Genomic DNA, 19859 nt, shown 5'->3' with positions numbered 1-19859 from the left:
GCTATGATCCTATCACCTGTCTCACTACACTATGATCCTATCACTTGTCTCACTACGCTATGATCCTATCACTTGTCTCACTACGCTATGATCCTATCACTTGTCTCAGTACACTATGATCCTATCACTTGTCTCAGTACACTATGATCCTATCACTTGTCTCAATACACTATGATCCTATCACTTGTCTCAATACACTATGATCCTATCACTTGTCTCACTACGCTATGATCCAATCACCTGTCTCACTACACTATGATCCTATCACTTGTCTCACTACGCTATGATCCTATCACTTGTCTCACTACGCTATGATCCTATCACTTGTCTCACTACGCTATGATCCTATCACTTGTCTCAGTACACTATGATCCTATCACTTGTCTCAGTACACTATGATCCTATCACTTGTCTCAATACACTATGATCCTATCACTTGTCTCAATACACTATGATCCTATCACTTGTCTCACTACACTATGATCCTATCACTTGTCTCACTACGTTATAATCCTATCACTTGTCTCACTACACTATGATCCTATCACTTGTCTCACTACGCTATGATCCTATCACTTGTCTCACTACACTATGACACAATCACTTGTCTCACTACACTATGACACAATCACTTGTCTCAATACACTATGATCCTATCACTTGTCTCAATACACTATGACCCTATCACTTGTCTCAATACTCTATGATCCTATCACTTGTTTCACTACACTATGATCCTATCACTTGTCTCAATACGCTATGATCCTATCACTTGTCTCAATACACTATGATCCTATCACTTGTCTCAGTACGCTATGATCCTATATCACTTGTCTCAATACACTATGATCCTATCACTTTTCTCAATACACTATGATCCTATCACTTGTCTCAATACACTATGATTCTATCACTTGTCTCACTACGCTATGATCCTATCACTTTTCTCAATACACTATGATCCTATCACTCGTCTCAATATGCTATGACCCTATCACTTGTCTTAATACACTATGACCCTATCACTTGTCTCAATACGCTATGACCCTATCACTTGTCTCAGTACACTATGACCCTATCACTTGTCTCAATACACTATGACCCTATCACTTGTCTCAATACACTATGACCCTATCACTTGTCTGGACAGTTGGATAGGGGTAGGGGAGAAAGAAGGGGGTATCTGAATGATCGTTTTTAAAATGCATGTATGATTATATTTTTTAAAGATGAACGACCTGAATTCGAACAAGAGGACTAAAGCCTCCTAAGGCCAATACACTAACTCCTGTGCCATGTAGGTGCTCATGAAAATAGATGATTTTATAGTTAGCTTCAAACTTTAAAGCGACTAGAGAACAATACGTACATAGAGACTACAGAACATTAAATGTGTTTAATGTATAAAAATATAATCGCATTAATGTATAGAATATAATCTCATTAAAAGTATAGAATATAATCTATGTTTATTGCGAATTATTTGTGCACAATATTTGCACTTGGTAGTACTTCATATTCACTGACCGTGATTGCCACCCAACCCAACCCTTCCTTTTATTCTGCCCCACAATCCCTTATGTCGCCAAGACCTGTCGTCACTTAACAAGTAGATGCAAATGAGTCTGTGTTCGGGGACCTTGTTATGCAAACTAGAAACAAAAAAAAATGCGCTGGGGGAAAGGGGGTGGGGGTAGATGGCAAAGGTACGTGGCGACATGACAGATACATCACTTGTTGTAGGTGTCAAGTAAGTGGCGCCCCACCCGAAAACACCACACTTGTTGATCATCTGTCCCCAAGCGGTGGCACAGAACGCCTATTCTCAGAATATTGGTCTAACCAAGGTTAAATAGCATTTCAATTGTATGTTCTTGTTTATTATTATTTATTTTAATAAACCCCTATGCTTTTTATTTTGTATTTTTCAATTATTATAGTAGTTTGAGTTTTGAGTCTGTGTACCTGGTATGTATTTTATCATTTGTTTTTCTTATTCTTAATAATTGGCATTTTTCTGAGTGGAAAGACATGCTCCAAGTGACTTTGGTGGTCACAACGAGAAAAAAATCAATCAATGATTTCGACAGTTCTTTATTGCTAATTGAAAATGATCGTAAGCCTAGATCTTTTCAATCGAAGCCGATATGCTGAATCTTCTCTGCATCGCTTGAACCTTCATTTCCTTTTGATTTACACCAAACTCGAAATAACACCTCGGCATTTTCACCAAAAGCTCTTCTAAGAAGTAAATCTAAACTTTCGTCAATAAACTTTGAGTCGTAGTAAAAGCTTGGTCTAGCAGACAGAGCAGTAGAGCTTGAGATTTGATCCGAGTCACTGTGTTCTTTTCTTCTCACGAGGCCCGCACCGATAGGAAGCCCTAAGCGGCCGCCTTGTTTGCTTATTAATAAGGCCGGCCCTGGCACACACACATATTAATTAGAATTTAGAGCAGTTTTTATCAACCTTCCCCTCCTCTTCAACAGGTCTGGGGGGGGGGGAGCGTTTTCTTACATTTACTAACGCATTCTACTGACGTGAGTTCTTAGGCCTAAAGTTATTTGTATCACAGACAAATGGGAGTCTGAGAAAAGGTTGTAAAAAGGAGGCTAGGGAATACGTGTTTGAGCTTAAAACTCACGAGTTTGGGTTTAAAACTCACGTGTTTGGGTTTAAAACTCACGTGTTTGGGTTTAAAACTCACGTGTTTGAGCTTAAAATTCACAAGTTTGGGTTTAAAACTCACGTGTTTGGGTTTAAAACTCACGTGTTTGAGCTTAAAACTCACGTGAATTTAAGGTTAGAGCGCAGTGCGACATAAGATACTAATGAGTTAAACTATTCTAGAAGTAACATTCATGACATAGATATTGAACTCATTCTCTGCACAAGTTCTGCTCATAAATGGAGGGTGGTGGGGCTTAGATACAATGGCTCGACAAACATACGGGGGGGGGGGGGGCAAATATTTCTTGTTTAAATAGAAATAAGTAGTACATGCATATATTATTAACATAAGCAAATAAGGTTGTCAACTAATTGTGGGCTATCTCTACAAATAAGGTTGTCAACTAATTGTGGGCTATCTCTACAAATAAGGTTGTCAACTAATTGTGGGCTATCTCTACAAATAAGGTTGTCAACTAATTGTGGGCTATCTCTACAAATAAGGTTGTCAACTAATTGTGGGCTATCTCTACAAATAAGGTTGTCAACTAATTGTGGGCTATCTCTACAAATAAGGTTGTCAACTAATTGTGGGCTATCTCTACAAATAAGGTTGTCAACTAATTGTGGGCTATCTCTACAAATAAGGTTGTCAACTAATTGTGGGCTATCTCTACAAATAAGGTTGTCAACTAATTGTGGGCTATCTCTACAAATAAGGTTGTCAACTAATTGTGGGCTATCTCTACAAATAAGGTTGTCAACTAATTGTGGGCTATCTCTACAAATAAGGTTGTCAACTAATTGTGGGCTATCTCTACAAATAAGGTTGTCAACTAATTGTGGGCTATCTCTACAAATAAGGTTGTCAACTAATTGTGGGCTATCTCTACAAATAAGGTTGTCAACTAATTGTGGGCTATCTCTACAAATAAGGTTGTCAACTAATTGTGGGCTATCTCTACAAATAAGGTTGTCAACTAATTGTGGGCTATCTCTACAAATAAGGTTGTCAACTAATTGTGGGCTATCTCTACAAATAAGGTTGTCAACTAATTGTGGGCTATCTCTACAAATAAGGTTGTCAACTAATTGTGGGCTATCTCTACAAATAAGGTTGTCAACTAATTGTGGGATATCTCTACAAATAAGGTTGTAAACTAATTGTGGGCTATCTCTACAAATAAGGTTGTAAACTAATTGTGGGATATCTCTACAAATTTCGACTGGTCGAGTGGGGGTGGGGGGCGATAAGTCAGTGTGTCGACTAGGATATCTTTCAATCAGTAAACTTTTTTTAAAAACTTTCAACAAGAAAATCTGGTTTTGTTTGAAGACTTTTAGATTTTAAAATTTGTTTTCAAAACGGAGTTACAGGTGAGATAGTAGAAAACAATGTATTAGACACCATCTGAAAGAATATCTGACACTGTCTTAATTTTGAGGGACAACGTGTAAACTGTCTATTCTCATCTGACACTGTCTCAGATTTGAGGAACAACTGTCTAGCTTCATCTGACACTGTCTCAAACTTGAAGGACGACCTGTAAATTGTCTGTTCTCATCTGGCACTGTCTCAGACTTCAGGGACGACCTCTAAAGTGTCTATTGTCATATGGCACTGTCTCAAACTTGAAGGACGACCTGTAAATTGTCTGTTCTCATCTGGCACTGTCTCAGACTTCAGGGACGACCTCTAAAGTGTCTATTGTCATATGGCACTGTCTCAAACTTGAAGGACGACCTGTAAATTGTCTGTTCTCATCTGGCACTGTCTCAGACTTCAGGGACGACCTCTAAAGTGTCTATTGTCATATGGCACTGTCTCAGACTTGAAGGAAGACCTGTAAATTGTCTATTCTCACCTAACACTGTCTCAAACTTGAAGGACGACCTGTAAATTGTCTATTCTCACCTGACACTGTCTCAAACTTGAAGGACGACCTGTAAATTGTCTATTCTCACCTGACACTGTCTAAAGTCTAAACGTGTTTTGCTTGCCAAAGGAACTCATCTTCTCGACACAAATTACAAGCACGGCGCAAGGGCGTTTCCTGGTGGAATAGGGGGTGCAGAAACATTTTGACAGGTCTTTACATCATTCCTTAAAGGTTGACGACAATTAGTGTTGACTTTTAAATTAAGCTTTTCCTGAATGATCAAGAGAAGCTAGATGTGAGACTACATTTGGAGACGGACACAATGTGTGTAAATGTATCTAAATGTATTTCCTATCATGTAGTAGTCAAGCATCGGATTGACAATGAACTTTTTATTTCCACGGCTAATTCAAAAAAACAATGTTAAGGTTGAACACGAAATGGGCGTTATGTCGACTCTACTGTCTCTAAACTTCACTAACAGATTATTTGAACTTCTTCGACCAAGTCCATTGGAAAACCGAATGGTGGATTCTTTTATGGGTAGGCAATAAACATAGCCAATAATGATAATAATTTATATGTTTCTAATTCTGTAAGTCAGTTGTTATTCTAAAATGTGGTCACGAAATTATAATTGTCATTTACTTTGGAAAAGTAACATTTTATAATCTTTATCTAGTCTATAAACTACACAACCGGCGGGCGGTCAAATAACAAAGGATTTTATGCACAGATACAATACTAATACAAGGACAATGACGGAAAGAAAGACAATGAATATATACAAAAAAGCAACATGTAGATGTTTAGAACCTTAATGGTTCTATTTGTACCAAGCACAGTAGTGCTTTCCTGTTTAATGCATTTCGAAGAATGATTGATACATAGATGACTAGGAATTGCAACCACATTCATAATACTTTTATTGTTATTGAACAACCAAAGTTAATTAAAAAGAAGAACAAGCTAAACTGTATCAATTAGTTTGTATCAGTCTTGTAGTTAAATGCATAATTGACCTGAACATAATAAATCTGTGTGACTAGAAATATTTTGACCAATTGTTTTTGTTAACCCTCTCAAAGCGTTAGGAATCCTTGTCTGGACCAGTTGGGAAAGGGGGAGGGAAGAAGGGGGTATCTTGGTGAATGTTGACATGGTCGTCTGTTTGTTTTCTAATGCTCACTCAGGGCTTAAGAATCCTGAAGGGGACTAATTCAACTTATAACACCACATCTGTCAAGTACGATTTCCGTCCCTTGTTCGAGACACCAAACAAAATAATTAATTACCAATAGTTAATTAACTAATTGGCTATTTTTTTTTAAATTGATTCTTATGTTGTCAGGTAAAAGAAATAATTGTGCCAAATTTTATCTTAATCCGATTGTGGGAGAAATAATGTGTGAGGACTTTTGAACTGACAGATTGATAGAAGCTTAGTAACAAAAACTCTGTCTGTTTTTTATTTAGGGTGTCAGTCTAGAAAATAGTATGCATGATTTAATATTCTATCCAATACAGAGTCCTAGGGAGGTAGTGTACATACAATGATTTTAAGATGTTTATTCTTGGCCTATTAACTTTACATTAGGTGAGGCAGCAGTCCATTACCTGTTCCCAAAATTGAACTCATTTTGACCTTTTAGAAAGACTTATCTTTCGCCGAACACGTTTTATTAAAAAATTAAGAAAGAAAAGTTTTCTAGAGAAAACGATAACTTAGCCAATTTCAACCTCAATCTACAAGCGATTATGTCCCTTTAAAGAGCTCTGTGTGGTGTGAGATAAAGAAACGCGGCGACGCTGTTGTCCTGGAGACATGGCGACTATCAACAAATCACTTCAACATGTCTGCTGCATAACTCCCGTAAATCAACATTTTTTTTAAAAAACCTCATTTTTCAAATATTTTTTTTAAGATAAATAGATGTAAATATTTTTTTAAGCTATGAGTGAAGATGCATAAAGGAAAAAAAAAATCAGAAACGAATCTCTCTAGGCGTTGTCCAAAAAATGTCAAATGGGGATTTCTATACAAGCTGCTTGAGAGAGCCAGAAGGCACAGTGGCCCTAGGAATTTATATATAGCGTAGTCGCCATAATAAACATCTATTATAAGCTAAGGCTGTGTCTGGACCTAATCCGTCTCTCTCAAACAAGATTTCCACTCTATGCTCCAGCAGGAAGTGTTTATTGTACAGGTTTAGTTCGGATCACGTGACGCTGAGATTACAGGACACACGGACGACTGGAGACAGAGCTCGGGGACTATTGGGTCCAATTTGAAAAGTGTGTGTAGTAAAAGGGGTTGGAGGGGCTTGAAGGGAGCCAGTGGATGTCAAATCTTAATAACAAGGTAACCGAAAAACTAAGTTCTAGATAGAGCTTGCACTAGGTTCAAAGTGACAGAACAATAGGTAGATATATACAGTGCTTTTTCTTGGTGACGGTACGCGGCACCTTTTCAATGTGGGGAAAAATAACTTTTCTTGTATTTTAACGTTTATTATTAATTTATTAGTATTTAAAAGTTAGGCAATCCATCATTGAGTACCGGCACCTACTTTTTTTTTTTACCAAAAAAGCACTGTACATGTATATTTATATTCTTTATGCTTAGTAATTTAAATCAAACTCTTGATATTTTATTTAGTACTTGTATTTTTAACACCAAATGTTCTCATCAGACTGAGGCAAAGATCTAGGACTGTCAGGGACACAGTTACACATGTCTTTGATTTCTTTTCAGATTGGTTTCAATGCCTGATGCCTCTCTTCTCTTTGACGAAATACAATTCCAGACTGGCATATAAAAAGAAGTAGATCTTTTGTTTCGTAGACAACTGTCCGCATCTAACTGTCCGCATCTAAATGTCCGCATCTAAATGTCAGCTTCAACATTTACAGATAAACCTAAAACGTTTGCGAGAACATACGCATTTAAAAAAATAAATGGAGATTTTCGTATAGCACTTTGGTATAGCACTTTGGTATAGCACTTTGGTATAGCACTTTGGTATAGCACTTTGGTATAGCACTTTGGTATAGCACTTTTTGGTGTTTCCGGTGTACAGAGTGTTGATAAGCTCTGCAATAATACATACATGAATAAAAAAAATGATGAATTGAAGTACACATTTTACAGTGGGAAATCCACTTTCTAAGATCTTTCCCTAGTAGCAAAATATTAATAAGTAGGGAACAATAATCTTTCACTAGAGCGTCCCTGACAATGCTTAGTTGAGCTATTTATTTCTAAATCACAACCATTTCACTACAGCGTCCCTGACAATGCTTAGTTGAGCTATTTATTTCTAAATCACAACCATTTCACTACAGCGTCCCTGACAATGCTTAGTTGAGCTATTTATTTCTAAATCACAACCATTTCACTACAGCGTCCCTGACAATGCTTAGTTGAGCTATTTATTTCTAAATCACAACCATTTCACTACAGCGTCCCTGACAATGCTTAGTTGAGCTATTTATTTCTAAATCACAACCATTTCACTACAGCGTCCCTGACAATGCTTAGTTGAGCTATTTATTTCTAAATCACAACCATTTCACTACAGCGTCCCTGACAATGCTTAGTTGAGCTATTTATTTCTAAATCACAACCATTTCACTACAGCGTCCCTGACAATGTTATTCTCTTACGTTTTTCTTTAAGTTACCTTTATATCTGCTCCATATTTCTCAATATTGGTTTTTATTCTTTTTTCTACGTTACAGTATTTTGTTTATTACACGTCAACCGGATCTGAAAAAGTGAAACGTCAACGAAGAGGAGATGACTCTGTCCGAGGATATACCTGAGAGTCCCGCAGAGATAAAATCGTGGTTTCCATTTCTATTAGAAAAATCGTGAAAAATTCTAGTTTGGAGGAAAGGAACGAACATAAAAGAATTTGAGAGGATTTTTTTTTTCATATTTCGTTTCATCTTTGGGAAAACCCAGAGACACTAACCTTTTGTCAGATGAAAGAAAATTTGACAAATACCCACTGGTACCATGTCACCTGTCTCTGTGTCTCTAATTAGTCCACTGTCTGACATGACAGGCAGGCTAACAAGCAGATCATTTACACAAAGTCAAAACGGTCCGGCGGACATGACAGCTGGACAGTTAGCGGCAAGGCGTGGCTCCTATGTGGTCAGTAGGAGGGAAATAATTGGACAAGGAAGACAACTCTGAAGTCAAACAGGGCAGACACAGCAGACGTTAGAACTATGGAACTATGGGATTGTTAGAATTAGAGGTTACAATGAGTGGAGAGTGAGAATAACAAGAACTACGGAGAGTTAGGTGATAGAAGGTATACATTGAGATAGAAGACAGAAAGAAGAGAGTTAAAGAGTTACTGAGAAAAAGAAAGACATAATAAGACCCAGAAACGATGTAATATAATCCAAGAGACCAAGAAACTGTTTAATGTCATCAATGAGACAAGCTATTGGGATATGTGGTCAAGGACATGGTGAACATTTGTGATGTACATGGTTATACCAATTGGTGTTTGTGTTGGTCGCAAGATATCCACTAAACACAGGAAAAGACTAAAGAATAACTAGGTTGTATTGACAGGGAAACAAAAGAACTAGGTTGTATTGACAGGGAAACAAAAGATGAAAGAACTAGGTTGTATTGACAGGGAAACAAAAGAACTAGGTTGTATTGACAGGGAAACAAAAGATGAAAGAACGAGGTTGTATTGACAGGGAAACAAAAGAACTAGGTTGTATTGACAGGGAAACAAAAGATGAAAGAACTAGGTTGTATTGACAGGGAAACAAAAGAACTAGGTTGTATTGACAGGGAAACAAAAGATGAAAGAACTAGGTTGTATTGACAGGGAAACCAAAGATGAAAGAACGAGGTTGTATTGACAGGGAAACAAAAGAACTAGGTTGTATTGACAGGGAAACAAAAGAACTAGGTTGTATTGACAGGGAAACAAAAGAACTAGGTTGTATTGACAGGGAAACAAAAGAACTAGGTTGTATTGACAGGGAAACAAAAGATGAAAGAACTAGGTTGTATTGACAGGGAAACCAAAGATGAAAGAACTAGGTTGTATTGACAGGGAAACAAAAGAACTAGGTTGTATTGACAGGGAAACAAAAGAACGAGGTTGTATTGACAGGGAAACAAAAGAACTAGGTTGTATTGACAGGGAAACAAAAGAACTAGGTTGTATTGACAGGGAAACAAAAGAACTAGGTTGTATTGACAGGGAAACCAAAGATGAAAGAACGAGGTTGTATTGACAGGGAAACAAAAGAACTAGGTTGTATTGACAGGGAAACAAAAGAACTAGGTTGTATTGACAGGGAAACAAAAGATGAAAGAACTAGGTTGTATTGACAGGGAAACCAAAGATGAAAGAACGAGGTTGTATTGACAGGGAAACAAAAGATGAAAGAACTAGGTTGTATTGACAGGGAAACAAAAGAACTAGGTTGTATTGACAGGGAAACAAAAGAACTAGGTTGTATTGACAGGGAAACAAAAGAACTAGGTTGTATTGACAGGGAAACAAAAGATGAAAGAACTAGGTTGTATTGACAGGGAAACCAAAGATGAAAGAACGAGGTTGTATTGACAGGGAAACAAAAGATGAAAGAACGAGGTTGTATTGACAGGGAAACAAAAGAACTAGGTTGTATTGACAGGGAAACAAAAGAACTAGGTTGTATTGACAGGGAAACAAAAGAACTAGGTTGTATTGACAGGGAAACAAAAGATGAAAGAACTAGGTTGTATTGACAGGGAAACAAAAGATGAAAGAACGAGGTTGTATTGACAGGGAAACAAAAGATGAAAGAACTAGGTTGTATTGACAGGGAAACAAAAGAACTAGGTTGTATTGACAGGGAAACAAAAGATGAAAGAACGAGGTTGTATTGACAGGGAAACAAAAGATGAAAGAACGAGGTTGTATTGACAGGGAAACAAAAGATGAAAGAACGAGGTTGTATTGACAGGGAAACAAAAGATGAAAGAACGAGGTTGTATTGACAGGGAAACAAAAGAACTAGGTTGTATTGACAGGGAAACAAAAGATGAAAGAACGAGGTTGTATTGACAGGGAAACAAAAGATGAAAGAACTAGGTTGTATTGACAGGGAAACAAAAGAACTAGGTTGTATTGACAGGGAAACAAAAGATGAAAGAACGAGGTTGTATTGACAGGGAAACAAAAGATGAAAGAACGAGGTTGTATTGACAGGGAAACAAAAGATGAAAGAACGAGGTTGTATTGACAGGGAAACAAAAGATGAAAGAACTAGGTTGTATTGACAGGGAAACAAAAGAACTAGGTTGTATTGACAGGGAAACAAAAGATGAAAGAACGAGGTTGTATTGACAGGGAAACAAAAGATGAAAGAACGAGGTTGTATTGACAGGGAAACAAAAGAACTAGGTTGTATTATTATCCTAAGACAAGAGTGTGAAGACCAAATGCAGGCTACTTGAAGAGCACCACATGAAGCAGATCAAAGTACTCACCATTCTGTTTCTTGGAACACCATGATTTGCTGCTCAGAATATGACCGTCTTCCGGCTGGCACGAGCTCCCCTTCTGGAACTTTCTGGATGATGATGCAGACATTTTGCCATAGGGTGGTAGACCCAGTGGTTCTTTGCATACTGTACAAATAAATAGAGTAGATTAAGAGATGTTGAACTTACTTTGATGAATGTTTCAGTCATTAAGGAATGCATTTGTCTGTGAAGACAGAGAATCAGAATATGTTTTGGAGTCAATGCAAGAGATAAGTTTGAACAAACTTCACATTGATAGCGTTCAGGTCATCAAATATAGACTAAGAGTCTATCAGTGCATAGTTGTAGAGCTTTGATCTATTTATAGACACGCTTTACTCTTGATTTTACTTCTTACTTATCGTTCCACAATATTACTTACACACACACACACACACATCGTCACTTTCATACCTTTGCTACAGGTCTGTTGACATCAGCTAAACGGACAAGTGGGTTGGGCAGGTTTCAAGGCCATGTACATTTAGTGTGGGCTCTAGGACTCTACGACGGACCTACTAAACTGTTTTTACTCTCAAGCAACTGTGTCAAAGAATCTCGCGGGGAAAGAAAAAGACTCAAGAATGGATTCTAAATGTGTTTGTTATGTGAAACATTGATTAGTAACGTTTGGCTGGAACCGCTTGACTTTCTTGACAAACACAAGGGCAAAGTTTGAAATTTGGAATACAATTAATCAGTACTGTGTATACAGTTAGGCTCGGTTGTCTTCCCTTGTTTACGGAAACTAGTTCAGTTGTTATGGGGAGACATTCTTTGACATGTCAATGACACAATGGTGACATTAATGTCACGCCGCAACCAAACAGTGCCGTTTTTACCCCACCCCCACGTGTCGAGGTTAAGCCTGTCTCTTTTTCAAAATTTCTTTTTTTTTTTTTTTTGTTGTTTTAGCAAATTGTAGAATATTTCACAGAACAGACCAGAGAGGTCTCAAAAAGGTTTAGTTGACATGATCTGATAGAACCAATTGTCACTTGAAGAACTATTGCGGATAGCTTCTGATTGCAAGGATTAGGGAGTATTCTCCCCTCCTCATGATAGAAGGAGTCACGGTGCTTGTGTGTTAAAGCGCTTGGCTTCGGAACTGAGGGCTCCCGGGTTCGAATCCTGGGGAAGACTGGAATTTTTCACATCCGGATCTTTATGGCGCCTTTGAGTCCACCCTGCTTTATTTGATACCTGAAATTTAGTAAAAGTCGTTGTGCTGGCCACACGCACTCGTTAACCGTGGGCCATAGAAACAGATGACCTTTACATAATTTGCCCAATAGACCCCATGGTCTGAAAGAGAAGCTTTAATTTCAAAATGAGAACCAGTAATCCACGCCCAATTTTTAAAACCCTATGGTCAGCGCCCTTGCGAGTGAACAATCGCTTTTAGCAAACTGACCCTCATGGACGTGGCCCCGGGATTGATCTGATGCCGCCATTGAAGATGTTCAATGTGTTCTGCAAGTATCAAGAAGTATGAAGAATTTTAATTAATGTCCTCTAACGAGTATCCAAGGACCATTGTTGTCCGAGCGGCCATTGAGCTGACTACACAACGCCCTCGTGAACCTTACGTTTATCTACTGATGGAAGTGCACGTCTTCGTTGAGAGGAAGCTGCCTTCAGTAGGATGCTACTCCCAGAAACTTAAGCTCCCATAATTCTCAGCAGTTAAAGAGAGTGGGGAGGCTTGCTCTATCTAAAAATAGATTACATTGTGCATTTACTTGTAGACAAGCTGACTAAAAACGTGCTCCCCGCCCCCCTCCCAACTCCTGCTCAGTCATAAAGTAAATGTGCAAGGCATCCTCTACTATTTCCATGTACACTTGAGCTAAATACTTGGCTTTCATCGTGGTGTAAATCACTGGTGATATGATCTTTGTGTAAATCATGGACCTTGTAATTATCCCCAACGTTGTGGGTCTTGGCGTCGCTCAAGTAGTAGCGCTGATGGAAAACACCCGTCCATTCAACAGCTCTCACACCTAATTGCCCAAACACAGCGCAATGTTCCTCATATCAAGACCAGGTCTGAGCCAAGATGAGTGGAGAAAGAACCGTCGAACGTGAAAAAAAATTATCGTCTGATCCGTCTATCAAGATCAATTAGACTCCGACATGCCGAGATGTGAGACACGGAACAGGGGAAAAAAACGAAGCCGCAGGGGCGACAATCAAACATATTTACTAAGGAAGCGAACGGCACCGTAGGAGACCCTCTTCAACAAGGACGACCAAAGTGGCCCACATTCAAATGTCACCATTGAGGCCGTTTGTGTTCAGAAACGAAACAAAAAAAGATCATCCAAAAAGTCTCTTGTGTACCCCGGCATTTCGCAGTTTTTTCAAACGGTCCGTGACATAGCAGAAAAAGTACGACCGGGGTGGGGGAGGGGGGAAGCAGCACCCTATCTCACATAAGCTGGGGGGTGGAGGAGGGGGGAAGCAGCACCCTATCTCACATAAGCTGGGGGGTGGAGGAGGGGGGAAGCAGCACCCTATCTCACATAAGCTGTGGGGTGGGGGAGGGGGAAGCAGCACCCTATCTCACATAAGCTGTGGGGTGGGGGGAAGCAGCACCCTATCTCACATAAGCTGGGGGGTGGGGGAGGGGGGAAGCAGCACCCTATCTCACATAAGCTGGGGGGTGGGGGAGGGGGGAAGCAGCACCCTATCTCACATAAGCTGGGGGGTGGGGGAGGGGGGAAGCAGCACCCTATCTCACATAAGCTGGGGGGTGGGGGAGGGGGGAAGCAGCACCCTATCTCACATAAGCTGGGGGGTGGGGGGAAGCAGCACCCTATCTCACATAAGCTGGGGGGTGGGGGGAAGCAGTACCCTATCTCACATAAGCTGGGGGGTGGGGGGAAGCAGTACCCTATCTCACATAAGCTGGGGGGTGGGGTAGGGGGGAAGCAGCACCCTATCTCACATAAGCTGGGGGGTGGGGGGTGTGACAAGTCAAAAACTCGCTGTCAGAGTCACTCAAATTTATCACAGCATTAAATATTATTTTTCATTATTCATTTATTTTATTTTAATTATTTCTCCATCCTACCCCTAAATTATTCACCCGCCACACCTTTTCCTCTCTACCAGGCTAGACTTAGTCCACCACCTTGGAGAAAATTAGGCCAATCCTTTCATTTATCTTCCCTTGACCGGGGCAAAGATACGCTCAGACCTTGATCTTATCGACAGGATGTCTGACAGTCGCGGTTGACACCACCTTGGTTTGAATGCAAGCTAATCCTTCTCCTCCCCCCTTCTCTCACGTCTCTCTTTGATCTAAGAGATTACGCTGATCAACACACCGCGTGATATTCCAAGGTGCGGCTCCCACCTCGAGTCAAATCCACCCACGTGTAAGAAAAATCTTAGCCTTGGACATTTCCGGTGTCCGCCCACACTTTTCAGGCATATATATATAGTAAACCAACTCAAATCACCCTCTCTTTCGCATTCGAGCTGAGCTATCGAGTCTGGACTATATCATTTATTCTCCCTCCTAGAGGAATACCTGGTGGTAAGCCGAACTTAATCACAAGTTCCATCTTAATTACTCTGTGTATATTTCAATTGGATTTTTATCATGTGTATTTTGCTTAGTTCATTTATATTTAATTAGTGCATTGTGTATTTCTCACTGGCGTAAGTAGAAAACATAAACATGTGCTATGTATATATTTTAGTATTGCATTAATCTATTAATGCTACGTTGCTCAATTGATCATTGATGCAACCATGTATATATTTGTACACCTTATTTTATTTCCTTTATCTCGGTTGATCGCCTTGATGATTTTACTATCGCACTAATACTGCGCTTAGAAAGGAGATATGAAGTATCTCCCCTGTAATGAATTATCTCCCCTTTACTCATTTTACTCTAATGAGAGTTACCCCGCTTGAACGGACACACTCTACATTCAAGCACGCTCCTTTGTTCTCGACCCACGGTCGTATGTAAACAAACCATCTGGGTCACTGACCACCGCCCATTTCACCTCCCCCCCCCCCTTCTTTCTCTATCCACCTGTGTTGTTTATTTGAGATTATTATTTCCCCTTCTATGTACATTCTTATATTATTATTTCCCCTTTTATGTACATTTCTATATTGCTACTATCTGCCATCTATTTTTCCAAATCCCATTTGTCATCATCTCCCCTTGTGCTCTAAAGCAATTTTACCAATCTGACGAATGCACCTCAGTCGAGGGCATCGATAAGATGTATGAGAGACATGTCCTAACTTGTCTTTATTTATCCGCAGCCTCCCTCAGGTGTCTGCCTATTTGTTCGATATCAAGAATCACCTACTATTTATGTGCTCAGTGCTATTCAGCACTGCACTAGCTCACTGACCTGCCCATTTGTTTGTGCTTAGTGCTATCCAGCACTGCACTTTCCTATTGAGTATCATCTACCGCCTGCGGAGATCTACTCAACTCTACCACTTGGCGCTATCGGCATTGCCCGCCTATTCGACGGCCCACCTGCCAAGCTATTAAGGCGACGTCCCTATAGACCAGATCTGTGTGAGACGTCATAGCTACGCCAACCCTCTGCAACTCACTGGACATATCCTGTCAACTACGCTGCCCACGGCAGATCAGCTCTGCCCGCAGTAACCTTGTGCCCACGGTATCCGGCCACCCGCCATACTGTGCCCACTACAGATACTAGAACTTGGGACTGAGACTCCACAAGAGCTATATCGCCGGCGTCCCTCTATCCGCTAGAGCGCCACCTCCAGCTGCAGATCCTCAAGCCAGGACACAGCCAGCTACGACATCAACAGGAATACCAGCTAAGTCAGAGGACAAAGTGACATACTCTCTTATTATGTGCAAGAGTGATGATTAAACATAGAATATACTAGAGATAGATGCAAACCCTCCCCCTTTTTATTATTATATGTATATTTATGTAAATAAATATCCTTTATTTTAACTTTTGTATCTATCTTTCATTGCTTTGTCTCGTTGCGTGTCTGCTCCCGATTCATATGCTGATAAGTGGGGGTGTGATAGCTTTAAAAATAATCATCCCCTAGACATAAAACGTGCCAAACACACGTCACATTTCCCCACCTGTCACATTTTGGCGAGCCCGTCCGTGGATTTAACCCATCTTTACAGCAGGCACGAACAGGCAGCAATAACTAAATTCCATATCAATTTTTTTCTAAGAATATTTATAAGTATCATCACTTCGCATTTTCAAGAGTGTCACTTCTGTCATATTTTATATTTTATATTTATTGCATTTTATTTGTAATATTTCATTGCAGGAATTTGTGATTAACATAGGCAGACACCACATTCCTTTAGCACTCTTTCCTATAACCGGCGACTCACTTTCGCTAACCCACTTTCTTTAATTCTAGCTCGACCCTATTATCCATTCTATCTGCCCCTCCACCATCCTAGTACCTCTCATTACCCACCCCTCATCATTATGGCCAGCGGCACTCGCTCCAAGACTGAACCTGACCGCAAGCAGCGGATAGCAGATATCATGGATGAGGCTAAATTGTTTAGCGACGCAGAGCAGAATGAATACATTAAGGGACGACTTGCTGCTCTTGATAGAGAGGAACAGGAAAAACATGCAAGGGAGCATGAGCTAGCAATGAAGGAAAAGGATAATGAAATAGCTATTGCTAGAGAAAGAAAGGAAGCTGAAATAGCCATTGCTAAAGAAGTCACAGAGCGAGAAAGAGAAAAAGAGCAACAAATTACAGCGAGAGAAAAGATAGCCGCGGACAAAGAAAACGAGGCCGCCCGCCACGCTTCTTCCGAGTCACGCCCGGCTAGCCCAGCCTCCTTTCAAAGTTCCTTGAACGGTCTACCCCACATGCCAATGGAGCACTTTGACGACAAGACAGAGAACATCGAAGTTTATCTTGTCCGCTTTGAGGAAGTAGCACGCTTTTACAGTCTGCCAGAGGAGAAATGGTGCTTCCGGCTATCCCAATGCCTCCGAGGCAAAGCCTACGAAGTTTACTCCAAACTTCCCTCCGGCCAGCGAGAAGATTACGCAGCCCTCAAGCAGGCGCTGCTGATCCAGTTCGAGCTGACTGCCGAGGCCTACCACAAAAAGTTCAGAGGGTCACGCCTCGAACGCAGAGAGACCTACGTAAACCTGTGCGACCGGCTGGACAAGTACCTTACTAAGTGGCACGCCCTCAGCCAACTGCCGGAGACATTCGACGGCCTAGCGAGCCTGGTGCTCTCGGAGCAACTGCTGGAGTGCTTGCCCCCAGAGGTCAAAGTCTATGTAAGGGAACAACAGGCCACCGCGCCTCACGATATAGCTTCCGCTGCTGATAGGTACTCAATCGCCCGTTCTGATCTCAAGGTGAAACCTCCGGCGCCAGACAAACAATCCGACAAGCCTTCCCTCGGCCCCAGCAAACACGCGCCCCCACATAAAAACCAGAAAGCTCCCCAACACCAGCCGCGCCACCAGGGCAACCATCTACCCATTCCGCCCCGACAAAACAGATTGTCTTGTCGCGTTCACGGCCTATGCGGCCATGAAACCAAGGACTGCAGGTCCCTAATTAAATCCTCGCGACCAGTGAACTCTATCTGTGTGCATGATGTGCCCAACTCTGAGCCACACACCATAGCTGCGATAATCCACAGCTCTGATCAGCTGTCACCTCCAGCTAATGTTGAACAAGTCCTGGTCAATGGACAGATGGTCACCTGTCTCAACGACACAGGTTGCCAGGTGGAAGCCGTGGTGAAGGCCTCATTGGTGCGCCCTGGCGACTTCCTCGACAAGGTTGAATATCTCCAAATGGCGGACCTGGAAAGTCCCCCGAAGGCGTTCCGAAAGGCTAAAATTGATGTCGAATCAAGATATGTTAGGAAGCGCATTGAGGCCGTTGTGATGGAAGCCCCAGCCTATGACCTCATTCTAGGGTGTAGTCACGTTTACTTAGGCACGCCCCCCTATCCGAATGTCTCTGCTCCGGTGATAACGAGGGCTCAGGCTAAGGACCAAGAGGGCTGCCCCTCCGAAATCAACCCCACACCCGGGGAGATGAGAAGTGCCCAACGACAAGACCCTTCGCTCCGCAAATGTTTCGAAATCCAGGAACGACTAGGACAGTCAACTGAACCAGGCACCTTCTTTATCAAAGAAGGGCTCCTCTACCGACGAGGCAACGATCCGGACGCATCCAACCAACTAGTGGTCCCTGAGCGATTCCGAGATCAGGTCATGAGTACGGGCCACGCCTCATCCCTAAGCGCCCACCTGGGTCAGGACGCTACTCTTAGCAGAATCGAGGTCCACTACTACTGGCCTGGCATGCAGGCTGCCATTAAGCGATACGTGTCCTCATGCCCCCAATGTCAGAAGACCTCCCCGCGACATAGAGTGCTTCCGGTTCCGTTAGGGAGGACTCCGTTAATTGATACCCCTTTTAAGCGAGTGTCGGTCGACCTACTAGGTCCCTTGCCCCGCACAAAAAGGAGGAACGCCTACATCCTCTGCGTCATCTGTCAAGCCTCGCGATGGCCAGAAGCGGCCCCACTGCCCAGCATCGATGCTAAACATGTGGCAGATGCTTTGTTCACCATCTTCACGAGGATTGGATTTCCAGAGGTGATTCTCACCGACAACGGTTCCCAGTTCACCGGGAAACTGATGAAAGAGGCCTACGCCCTTTTCAACTCAAAACACTTGCGCACGTCGGTCTATCATCCGCAGGCGAACGGGCTGGTCGAGCGGTTCAACCACACCCTGGTAACCATGCTCCGACGCCTCACTGAAGGCAAGCCAGAGGAATGGGACGATTATCTCCCGGCTGTGCTGTTTGCGTACCGTGAAGTGCCCCAGGCCAGCCTAGGGTACTCCCCTTACCAAATCATTTTTGGGGCTCATCCTCGAGGGCCCTTAGAAATCCTCAAGCAAACATGGACCAAGGAACATGTCGAAGAGGAAGTCAAAACCGTGTCCAAATACGTCCAAGATCTTCAAGGGAGGTTACAAGAGATGAGGTCTATAGCTCGGGACAATCTCCTTAAGGCCCGTAAGAGGCAAGAACGGTATTACAACCAGAGAGCAAGAGAACGAGCTCTCAAAGTCGGAGATAAGGTACTCCTGTTGTTGCCTAAGAGCACTAACAAACTCCAACTCTGCTGGCAAGGTCCTTTCGAGGTGACTAAGAAGGTCTCCCCCACCAACTACGTAATCCGAACCAGGCGCAAGGAGAAGATGTACCATGTCAATCTCCTCAAGCTCTATGTGGAAAGGCCCTCGCCAGACTCCGCACAGAGCTTGATGGTGATTTCCGTGGCCGAAGAGGTGGAAGAGCCCAGGGAGCTGGTCGAGTATCCTCTCCTTCCCAGAGAGACATATCGGGACGTAAACATTTGCCCACAAATGGAGGACAGCCGGAAGGCGGAGGTCGAGTCCTTGATGGCCAAATTCCAAGATGTCCTCTCGGACAAACCTGGAAGGACCACGCTGGAACGGTTCTCGATGAAGCTCCTCAACGACGAACCGATAAGAGCCAAAGCCTATCCCCTGCCACATGCCAAGGCCGAAATAGTCCGGCAGGAGGTGGAGGAGCTATTAAAAGCTGGAATCATCGCGCCATCTTTGTCGCCTTATAACGCACCACTGGTACTAGTCCGCAAACAGGATGGTGGCCACAGGATGTGCATAGATTTCAGGCGACTAAATGCGGTGGCTGAATTCCAAGCCGAGCCC

The 19859-nt window shown here is 42.0% G+C and overlaps 1 protein-coding gene across 3 annotated transcripts in view; it reads right to left on the bottom strand.

The window, feature by feature from the left end:
* The window catches only part of LOC106067868 (lactadherin-like), a 197323-nt gene that overhangs the window by 25825 nt on the left and 151639 nt on the right, over nt 1-19859 (bottom strand). For all 3 annotated transcript variants that reach the window (XM_056044452.1, XM_056044453.1, XM_056044451.1), the window contains one exon: nt 11071-11211. In XM_056044452.1, the coding sequence (XP_055900427.1) occupies nt 11071-11211 (141 nt within the window). The remainder of the gene's footprint in view (nt 1-11070; nt 11212-19859) is intronic.

Source organism: Biomphalaria glabrata, chromosome 10 (genome assembly GCF_947242115.1).
Source record: "Biomphalaria glabrata chromosome 10, xgBioGlab47.1, whole genome shotgun sequence".
NCBI classification, from domain to species: Eukaryota; Metazoa; Mollusca; class Gastropoda; family Planorbidae; genus Biomphalaria; species Biomphalaria glabrata.
The sequence above is the reverse complement of the archived record's forward strand: the minus strand, read 5'-3'. Positions and strand labels throughout refer to the sequence as shown.